The 10663-nt window shown below is 50.7% G+C and overlaps 1 protein-coding gene across 4 annotated transcripts; it reads left to right on the forward strand.

The window, feature by feature from the left end:
• The first annotated feature begins 74 nt into the window (after positions 1 to 74).
• On the forward strand, positions 75 to 10302 carry LOC142905346 (uncharacterized). Of its 4 annotated transcripts, none has more exons than XM_076069173.1 (6): positions 75 to 161; positions 1623 to 1796; positions 4784 to 4914; positions 5717 to 7698; positions 8019 to 8146; positions 8400 to 9995. In XM_076069173.1, exons 4-6 carry the CDS (start codon positions 7524 to 7526, stop codon positions 8757 to 8759), a joined length of 663 nt encoding a protein of 220 aa, XP_075925288.1. In that variant the 5' UTR covers positions 75 to 161; positions 1623 to 1796; positions 4784 to 4914; positions 5717 to 7523; the 3' UTR covers positions 8760 to 9995. The 4 variants fall into 4 exon arrangements, with proteins under 4 accessions (XP_075925288.1, XP_075925289.1, XP_075925290.1 ...); XM_076069174.1 differs by lacking the exon at positions 75 to 161 and having other exon boundaries at positions 1083 to 1796; positions 5717 to 6688; positions 7490 to 7698; XM_076069175.1 differs by lacking the exon at positions 75 to 161 and adding an exon at positions 10101 to 10302 and having other exon boundaries at positions 1084 to 1796; positions 8400 to 8558.
• Positions 10303 to 10663: the final 361 nt, after the last annotated feature.

The raw sequence follows: 10663 nt of genomic DNA on the forward strand, positions 1-10663 counted from the left end.
CGAGATCTCGCGAGAGCCGCGCCCGTCACGAGATCTCGCGAGAACCGCGCCCTTCACGAGAACCACAACAAAAACAACAACAACAACAATGGTGAACGCGTTACAATCCACGACAACATCGTTACGTAGCATGTCATATAAACGCCGTGCGATGGCGTTCTGTAAGTGTATCAAATGTGATCTGGTTCGTTTGCGCGGCTGTTGATTTTGATGGCCATTGACCAGAGCGGCTGTTGATGTCGGCGCCTCGAGGCGCACAGCCATTTGACTTATAAATTAAAAATAATCAGAACACACGATTGGACTTAGACTCGCGTGACGTGTTTTAATAAAGTAAAGTTAGTTGAAGTATTTAAGTAATTGGGATATTTTATAGGGGAGGGTGAGGGGTGTGTGGTTGTGTGTTGATGTGTTTGTGTGTTGATGTGTCTGTGTGTTGATGTGCCTTGTGTGTTGATGTGTCTGTGTTGATGTGTCTGTGTGTTGATGTGTCTGTGTGTTGATGTGTTTGTGTGTTGATGTGTCAGTGTGTTGATGTGTCTGTGTTTGTGTGTTGATGTGTCTGTGTGTTGATGTGTTTGTGTGTTGATGTGTCTGTGTGTTGGTGTGTTTGTGTTGATGTGTTTGTGTTGATGTGTCTGTGTTGATGTGTCTGTGTGTTGATGTGTCTGTGTGTTGATGTGTTTGTGTGTTGATGTGTCTGTGTGTTGATGTGTCTGTGTGTTGATGTCTGTGTGTTGATGTCTGTGTGTTGATGTGTCTGCGCTATAAACCCGGCGAGCCGAGTTCGATTCCCACTCGGGGCCAACACCGGTCCGCTTCTACGCCCTCCTCTAAGTCGACTCAGCCTCAAATGAGTGCCGAGTGCCGTGCGTAAACATCGCCACAAGGGAGACAAAGGCGGCCGGGCGTGCTTCTGGCCACCCACCCCCTCGTGTATAACGCTCCAGACACGTGTACAGTACAAACATCTCTCTCGAGTACAGACTACCATCGCTACTCATCATTTATAGACACAACAAAGACAAATATCTCCCGTGTAGCCTTAACAGACTGTAGGGGCAAGTGTTGTTAGCGAGCACCTATGAAGGCCGGAACGGTACACGAGGGGGTGGGTGGCCAGCACCACGCCCGACCGTCTTTGTCTCCCCAGTGGCGATGTTTACACACCGCACCAGGTACTCATTTGAGGCTGAGTGGACCTAGGGGAGGCCCAGGACCGGTTCAGATAAAATCGTCACCGGTGTTGGCCGTGAGCGGGAATCGAACCCGGGTCGCCAGGTTCACAGCAACGCAACGCGCTAACCGCTACACGAACACGCACACGAGAGCATTACGTGTACTAAGTTTGGTCCTATAATAACAATGACATAATAATGTCAATTATTTACTGAGCAAATCTTCACCGAGTCTCAAGATTGGTGTTTATGAGGCTCATGTGTTGTGTGCCGCGTGGCCAATGCCTGCAGCTTTAATCTTCACGACTGTTTGAAGAATTATTCCGTGAGCGATCATTGATTTACTGGACGATCGTCACCCACACATACTTTGTACGCACGAGTTATTTATCTGCATGATACGTTATTGCAGAATTGTATTTTGAAGCTTTTGTTGTTGTTGAGTACGGTGCTGTACAGTGGGGATGGAGCGGTGGCACAGTGGTTGGCACACGGCGCTTCAAATCCAAGCCGAGTTCGGTTCCCGACCACGGCGAACATCAGAGGCGACTGATATCTGAACCGGTCCTGGTCAAGCCCCGCTACCTCCCGCTCTCCCAGCGTTACCGGCACGCACTGGTGAAGTATGGTCAGACAACACCCGCCTATGCCCGATACGGCCTTCTTTGAACCATATATTTTACAAAAAATATGTTAAGGCTAAAGCGAGGGTCTTTTGTCTTTGTGTGTGTCTATAAGACGAGCGTGTGATACATACACACAGGGTAACCTAATTTGTTTTATTTTAGTCATAAACGCACGAGGAGAATAATTTCTTGAAGAGATGATGGCATTTGGACAAGGCGGATGATGGAACAGCAGCCAAAGAACGTGCCTGAGAATGCAACCTTTTTTATTTTACCAGGTTAGGCCCACTGAGCTGTACAGCTCGTTTTCGTAAGCGACCTGGCTACAAATGTTAGCTCAACGAAGTGGCTTATCACGTGGACATTTATAGCAGCCAAATATTCTAAATGCATGTTTCTAAATGTGGAGGGGAAAACCAGAGGAAGCAAGTTATGTTATGAGTTACTGCACTGAACATTTACAACAATGACTAGTAATCGGTGTTATGTTCTTTCTCTGAATTTTTTTCATAAATAATATGGCGTCATTACATTTGGAAATCAATAATTAAGTGTTTCACTTCATTCGGAGGAAAAAAATGCTTAAAATTACAACCTCAGGCAGCTCTAACAAAGTATTTTACTTTCAATTCTTATTTGGTTTTTATAACCTACCAGTTTCTTGTATATCATCATACAGTAAAAGTGATATTCACTTTTTTTTCAAAATATGTGAATAGTTCATACTATTCCTTGGTTCTTTTGGTAAAGTCACGTAGATAGAAAAATAATAAAGTGAATAAAAAATTAAAAATAAATAATAATTAAAACACTAATGTAGATTGTAGCCTGGTTCTTCATCGGAGTGAGTGTACTGGCAATCTATAATGTAGACTGGAGCCTGGTTATTAAGCTGGGTGAGTGTACTGGCAGTCTATAATGTAGACTGGAGCCTGGTTCTTTAAGTGATACAATTAAAAACAGGCACACTGCGTGACGCTTCCGCATGCGCGGGTGACATCACAGATGTGAAGTCACAGCTCACTTGCCGTGCAAAATATATCCATTATTACGCCCCCCCCCCTCCCCCCCAAAAAAAACAAAAGTCTATTTTTCTAATTTTTGCATTGTGTACAGTCTGGAAAGTACCCACATGGCACATTTCAAGTTGCATGTCAGGAAGTATGCTAAACATTTTGAACAGACACATTTACAAATTTCCTTTTTATATATAGATAAACCCCAATGATCCGATCGAAATCCCTAATTTTACATGAAGTGCCACCCAACCCCCCCCCAAATGCTCCGCCATGACCAGAGTGCAATGATAAAGGGCTGTAATTTTTTGTCAGTATGTGTATTTTTTCACGAGCTTTAACACCATTTTGTACATGCAGTAGAAAGTACAGTACAGCTTTTCCATGTTCAGATACTGTGTACAGATTTCACAAAATTTATGAAAATTCTGAAGCAGTGGCTTTAACATTTTCCTCACAAATTTGCTCGTGAAGTTCAATTCAGCTCTCTATGAGAAGCCATCCAACACAGTCCAGCGACTGCAAGAACTGCTGCCTCCGCATTCCAGTGATCCAAGGTACTCCCCTTTTTACGTGCCACCTTCAGCTGCAAAAGCTGAGTCTGCATATCTGCCCAAAAGGAACCGTGGGCATTGCAGCACCCCTGATGGAAACAATTGCGTGCCTTTGAGACAATCGTGACTGAACCAGGGGTGGAGATGATCGTGCGTGGCGCTGGAGACGTCCAGCTTCAGCTGCTGTACCAGCTGCTCCATCTTCCTGATCTCCACCCGCAGCAGCTTATAGTCCAGCTCTGTGTAGCAGTCATGGCCCTGCTCCATTCGCTCCACGCGCACCGTTAGGTTCTGCAGCAGCGCCGTGTAGCGCACCAGCGTGGCGTGGTTCTCTGCCACCTGCAGGCGTAATTTCAATTACTGTCTACTTCTAACGCATGAACAACCCTTAATACAACATGTAATGGACTGTATTGCTATCAGTGCTGTACTGTAGTTTTACATGAAGTAGTATGATCTATACCAGATATGTTGGAAGGCTGTATCCTCAAACCATCCTTCAGGTCAGGAGCGCAGCCTGATTTAACAGGAGCACTAACATTATATAATTCTTAGTATTGGTTGAAATGCAATACTGTAGCACTGCCACCTGTAGGGGTAGTTTAAATATTATCTCCTTCCAATTCATTTCAATCGATCTTTTACACGTGTTGACTTAATATACAACCATTTTTATGAAATATACGGGACTGTGTTGTTGGCAGTCCTGTAGTCATAGATATAAACTTATCATGATTATAACAGCACGGTTGGCCAAGGTACGGTGCGAAAGAAGTTCAACATGCATACATACTTACATTAGAAGGTTACTTCCTCAAGGAATCTTTGAGGACAGTCAGGTTAATGAATTCGCCTGGTATACAGGAGGTCGTGGGTTCGATTTTGACCCCAACGCCTGCTTTATATTTGGAGACTGCATGTTCTTCCCGTGATCATGTGGATTTTTCTCCGGGTCCTCCGACTTTTCCCTCTACATTTAGAAATATGCGTTTAGAGTATTTGGTTGCGATACATTTCCACATGATAACCCACTTTGTTGGGCTAACATTTGTGGCCAGGTCGCTTCTAAAAAAGAGATCTATAGCTCAGTGGGGCTCACCTGGTAAAATAAAAAAAGTTTTTTTTCATATTTTACAGAGAGTTAGGGGGAAGGGGTGTGTGGCACTCGTAGTCTGTTACCAGCAATGGGTCTCTATCGTAGCGCACTCCCGGTGTCTGCCCAGTGGTTGGTGGTGAATCTGTCAGGTTGCATTGCATTCTTAGTGAAAGGGGTGCAGCAGCCATTGTTAGAGTTTAAATCACTGATAGTGCTACTGAGACTACATACAACTGTCCTGGAAGTGTGTCAGAATCGGTGATCGATGGCACAGATTTGACCCCCAAGGGGTTGGCGTCGTCGCGTCTCGCAGGAGCCGTACCCACGTGACGATGGAGACGGGGCTCAAGTGCTGCTTCCTGAGCCTCAAGGTGCAGGACACCAACCTGGACCTGCAGAAGGAACATGATCGGAGTGAGCGCCAGCTGATCAGACGACGTGCTGGTACGCGCACCGCACCTTGCCGTTCGTTCTCCGGGTCCTCCAGTTTATTTCCCTCCCACATTTACAATCAACGTGCGTTTAAAGTATTTGGCAGCTATAAATGTCCACTTTGTAAGCCACTTTTGTTGAGTTGTGGCTTGTGGCCAGGTGAAATAAAAATAGCTTAGTTAAAAAAAAGTTATTTCGTTTTTAGAAGGATCAAATGTTTGCGTAACTGAACCCGGGTGATTGTCACTGGAAGTCTCTCAACTTGTCGGTTTGTAGCCGCCCAATGAGATGTGAATCACGCTTTGAACCCGCTAAAATGTGCGTAGAGCTCACATGCTCGCAAAACCTCCGAGAAAGAAACGTCTCGTTAGAAGAGTAACGTCACACAATGTTTAGAAAGAAAGTGTTACGCAGTCTAACACGTAGAAGGCTTTCGTGACCAATATTAATCATAGTAAAGGATTTTTGGGATAGACCGTGTGAATATAAATGTTTCATTAACCCACCACCACCCGACATGGCCAATTAGTAAGGTTTGTCACGTGAACAAAACGTGCCAAATAGTGACTACTTCAGCAGACTTGGTTTTGTTGTTTGTGTGTAAATCCGCAACGTTTACAATTCGAGTACTGTGACGTTTTCACCAGGTCATCGGGCGATTTGCCAGATCTAACCCAAAAACCTTTACGATGCGTCTGTCACGCATCCCTCGCGTGCAGCCGAGACGCTCGACTTGCAACCGTGCTCCCCGAGGTCCCGCCGCTGGCCCCGCGGCCTCTCAAGCGCTCGCACCCCCTCTGACCTCGGCGTGCAGGTGTCGCGCAAGGCCTACCTGGCGGGCGACGGGTTCATGTCGCTGGCCGTCAAGGAGCCCTTCCCCGTGCTGAGACGAGGCTCACGTTCCGCACCATGCAGCCAAGCGGCCTGCTCTTCTACTACTCCCTGCAAGTACCGGCCCGGCCTGAAGCCGGCCACACCACCCACCCCAGTATCAACGGTCGGTGACTCCTGTCACGTGTGACGCGCGGTGGCGGTGGTTGTGGTGGTAGTGGTGCGGTGGGGAGAGACTCACGGGGCAGCCCTCCAACGTGCAGCTCCTGCTGTGTGTGTGTGTGTGTGAGCAGCCCGGGCACCGGGCCCTTGACGCGGCTCACATCCCCCATCCATGTCTAAGTGAAGCACGTTGCCCTTCTTGATCACTGCAAACAATAATAAAAACAAAGACAAAAGGTCCCCCATACAGCCTTTAACACTCTTACCCAGGCTAATCGAGAGGTGACTGCGGGGAGTGGTACATCGTGGGGAGTGGTGGTGCAACGGTTAGCGCAATGCGCTACGAATCCGGCAACCTGAGTTCGATTGCCACTCACGGCCAACAGCAGTGACGATTATCTGATTTGGTCCTGGGCCTCTCCTAGGTTGACTTGGCCAAAAATGAGTATTTTTTGCAGTGTGTAAACATCGCCACTAGGAAGACAAAGGTGGTCGGGCATGGTGTTGGTAACTCACCCTCTTGTGTGCCGTGCTGACCTTCACAGGTGCTCGCGAACAGCACTCATCCCAACAGTCTGTGTGTGTGGGCAGGGTGAGATTCTGTCCGTCGCCCTCAAGAGGGGGCGGTGGTCCTGAAGACAAAGAGGACACCCTGCGGACCATGAGCGACGGATACAACGAAGGCTCCAACCATTTACCTCTTCGCTCTGTGCAACTCCTCCAGATGCCGCCTCGGTCTCCCCTGTCTTGGCCATAGGAACGTGGAATTTCCGTATTGCCACCGCAGGCTCTGGTTTGTTAGAAGAGACGAGCTCGATGCGTGTGCACCCCCCCTAGCGCGTGCGTGCATGTGTTCGTGTCACTTTGTCGTTCTTTCTTGCGCGTGTGCGTCTTTGCCTGCGTGTGTGTGCATCTGTGTCTCTCTGTGTGTGTCTGTACCTACGCGTATGCACATGTGCTTCTGTGTCTCTGCGTGTGTCTGTGTCTTTGCGTATGCGCATGTGCGTCTGTGTCTCTGCGTGTGTCTGCCTGCACGTATGCTCATATGCGTCTGTGTCTCTGCGTCTGTCTGCCTGCACGTATGTGCATGTGCGTCTGTCTCTGCGTGTGTCTGTGTCTACGCGTATGTGCATGTGCATCTGTGTCTCTGCGTGTGTCTGTGCCTACACGTATGCGCATGTGCGTCTGTGTCTCTGCGTGTGTCTGTGTCTACGCGTATGTGCATGTGCATCTGTGTCTCTGCAGCGCCGCGGGGACACGTGGCTATCACACTCGCGCGTCGTACAAAGTCATCGTCACCATCATCCTCAACATCATCGTCGATAGCATTGTCATTGTCGTCGTCAATATTGTCATCTTCAACACTTAGTCATCAGACATGGGTCCTGGCTATAAAAGTCTGGAATATCCACGACTGTCTTGGATCCATCCACAGAAATGATCCACCTCCTCCATTGTTCACACTTGGGCCAGACTTATGCTGGTAATTTAGTACGGTAATACAATAAACAGAGACAGGTGACTGTGTGACCGGTGGTGACCATGGCTGGTTGTGGTGGTGACTGGTGGTGACCGATGGTGACCGTGTGGCCAGGGTTCATCAGCGCGGCACCTGAGGCCCGTGCAGGATGGTGTGCCGGCGTGGCCCGGCGAGGGTGGCTGTGCGGGGCCGTGGGGGGGACACGCAGGGGGCGTGCGGGGGCAGGGGGGCAACAGTGCCGGTGCCGGAGCCACGCACGACCGCCTCTTGTGGGGGAAACGCATGCGCAGCGCGATCCACCGCAGCTGACGAAGTGTGGAAATGTACGTACGTGTGTTGAACTTCTTTGGCACCGTATGTAGCCAACCGTGCTTGTCCGAGGTGCAGGGAAAAAGACCAACAAACTGTACACAAAAAGCAGTTCTAAAGGAATGAGTTTTAGATCTACGTGGGTGAATGTTTATGTGGGAGTTTGTGTACGTGGGAGAGTGTGTGTGTGTGTGTGGGCGTATTTGTGAGTGTTTAAGCGGGTCACTTCTGAAAAAGAGCTATATAGCTCAGGACACCTTACCTGGTCAAATAAAAATAGTGTAGTTTTAATGTGTGAGCAACGTTGGCGGTGCCCTCTCTGTGCCTCTCACAGGCACCTCGCTGGAGCTGAAGACCGACGCCAACGGGTTGCTCGCGTACGCGTCCACCGGCGGGGACGACGACAGGCGGCACCTGGACATGCACCTGGAGGCGCAGCCCTTGTCCCAGCAGCTGCTGATGGTGAATGCAGTCCGTTATTTGCAGATGTTACACATTGGAGCTCATTACTTACAACAGTCGAAACATCTCCCTTCTAGCCGTATAGACAGAGAAAGCAGCGTAGTGGGGGAGCCCTGTGGGCCTCGATGCTCATAGTGATCTGTACATCACTTTAGATGTGACATCGTGATGCGCCCCGGTTGTGTTTGCACCCCAGAGGTGGCAACCCCCCAGCGTGACGTTGCCCGCCGGTCCGCCGCTTCGTGTCGCGCAGGTGGAGGTGGTGGTGGGCCCTGAGGCTCACGGGGAGCTGAACGTGGACGGCTCGGCGGCGAAGGCCGCCCCGACACGCCGCAGGGGCCCGGAGTTCGGCCTGCGCTCCCCGCTCTACCTGGGTGGCGTCGCGAGCGGCACGGGCCGGCGACACCTGCAGGTAGAAAGCCGCCCACGTTCGTCGTGCTGTGTCGGGGCGTTTTGCCCGATTCGAGGGTTTTATTCTGAGTTTTGTTGCGATTTGTGCCGTCAGCGTCACTCCGTGAAACAGTGGACTGTCGCGATGGCGCCTCCGGCTGTGCCAGCACCGGACATCCACCTTCCCCCCCCGGGGCTGTGTCAAATGGCGCGGCTCGCCTGAGAGTTCCAAAGCGGAAATCTTATCCGATAACGTTCCCAATACGAGATGGGTTACATTGGTGACCCATCAAACCATAGGATTATTTACAAACCATGCCTGCTCTTCTTGTTGGCCCACCCATACTGGACATCTATGAAAAAGAGCCTCATAACTCATCACATTCCTCCTGCAGTCTAAATAAAGATTCTGCGTCTGATCTACAAGGGTCTGTACCAATCTGCCCCATCCTATCTTGCTGAGCAGTGCACAGCGCCGGCCTCAACAGGACCCCAAATCGACGCCGTCAATGATCCGCATCCCACGGTTACCCTGCTGCTCTGCTGCTACTGCTCCTGCTGCTCTTGCTGCTGCTGCTACTCCTGCTGCTGCTACTCCTGCTGCTCCTGCTGCTGCTCTTGCTGCTGCTGCTACTCCTGCTGCTGCTCCTGCTGCTGCTGCTCTTGCTGCTGCTGCTATTCCTGCTGCTGCTGCTCCTGCTGCTGCTCCTGCTGCTACTCCTGCTGCTACTCCTGCTGCTGCTCTTGCTGCTCCTGCTGCTACTCCTGCTGCTCCTGCTGCTGCTGCAGCTACTCCTGCTGCTCCAGCTACTCCAGCTACTCCAGCTGCTGCTGCTACTCCTGCTGCTCCTGCTCCTGCTGCTGCTACTCCTGCTGCTGCTACTCCTGCTGTTGCTCCTGTTCCCGTTCCCGCCCGCAAGCCTTGTGCGGCGATGCGGCCAGCGCAGTTTCGCCGGGAGTCTCCAAACCTGAGGAACTGGAGGCGGTCACCTGTGGGAGACGTTCCTCATCCATGCTTGAGTCTCAGACCAGTTTTGTTCGACACTTAAAGTGGCGCTGCTACTCCGTGTGAGCGGCGCGCATTTCCGATGGCACGGACTCGTAAGAGCACACGATCGCGAGCGCTCACGCTCGTTGACAGACTTATTGGTGTCTCTCGCAAAGCAGTGTGCCGCCCCCTGCTAGAGAATAGCCCGCGGAAGCGGATAATGCTGAACTAGTTCTGAGATACTTTTGTCCAAAGAATAAGGGGCAGCACTTTTCCACCCGCCCTTCCACGTGAGAATTATATTCACTTCCATAAGGCCACGATGCGGCTGATGAGATCTGTACAAATCCATACATTTATTTTTTACGTTAATCAAATACGTTAAGGAGAACGAATTGTCTGCTTATTTATCTTTGTTATGTTCTCCACAATGGCGCGCAAAGTTATTTTGTGTTATTAACAGTGGAGAGAGAGAGAGATCACATGTTCAAGGCCGAGTCTATGCCGGTGTTTGGTGTTGTTTGTATGTAGCTCTGTTTTGCGCTCGTAATGCATTTGTTTCCTGTCTTGCATTAGCGCGCTACGTGGCGCTGACGGTAGCCATGCGGGCCGAGAAGGAGGAGCGCCGTTCTATCGGGAGGCGTCGCGCGCCCCGGGTGTGCCGTCACCGCCCCCCCCACCCCAGGGCCGCTGGAGGGCCGGGCTGCGTGCGCGGGGCCCGGCTCAACGGAGCGTCCCTGGGGGAGCCAGCACGCCGCTTCGCCGTGACGCCCTGCACCTCCGCGCCCACGACGCCCGGCGTGTGCTTCTCGCACGAAGGAGGCCACGTGCTGCTGGGTGAGAGAGCCATGCCGGCATTGTCGTCCCCCCCGCTCCCTCGCCCCCAACCGAACATCAAATAATCTGTTTAAACGCACGTTTCTAAATGTGGAGGGAACAACTGTCCTTGCCCCGCAGTCCGATTATCGCGGTTGGCTACGTACGGAGCAAAAGAAGTTCAACCACGCGATGCAGCACAGCGAACCCCACGCAGGTGTCGTCATGCTGTCGCCTCGCCGCGTCACGACATGCAGCAGTGTCGTTATTTTGCTGTTATTGTTGCGGATATATTGTTTTTTTTATGTTTCACTTGTCAAAGT

Source organism: Petromyzon marinus, chromosome 23, assembly GCF_048934315.1.
Source record: "Petromyzon marinus isolate PM22_M1 ecotype Great Lakes invasive population chromosome 23, UKy_Petmar_22M1.pri1.0, whole genome shotgun sequence".
NCBI classification, from domain to species: Eukaryota; Metazoa; Chordata; class Hyperoartia; order Petromyzontiformes; family Petromyzontidae; genus Petromyzon; species Petromyzon marinus.

What these genes read in the sequence shown, in the direction of transcription:
- LOC142905346 (XM_076069173.1), top strand. Translation starts at nt 7,524, where the DNA reads ATGGTGTGCCGGCGTGGCCCGGCGAGGGTGGCTGTGCGGGGCCGTGGG. An exon ending in AGCTGACGAAGTGTGGAAAT is followed by an intron (nt 7,699 to 8,018) that starts GTACGTACGTGT and finishes TGCCTCTCACAG; the next exon opens with GCACCTCGCTGGAGCTGAAG. An exon ending in TGTCCCAGCAGCTGCTGATG is followed by an intron (nt 8,147 to 8,399) that starts GTGAATGCAGTC and finishes CGTGTCGCGCAG; the next exon opens with GTGGAGGTGGTGGTGGGCCC.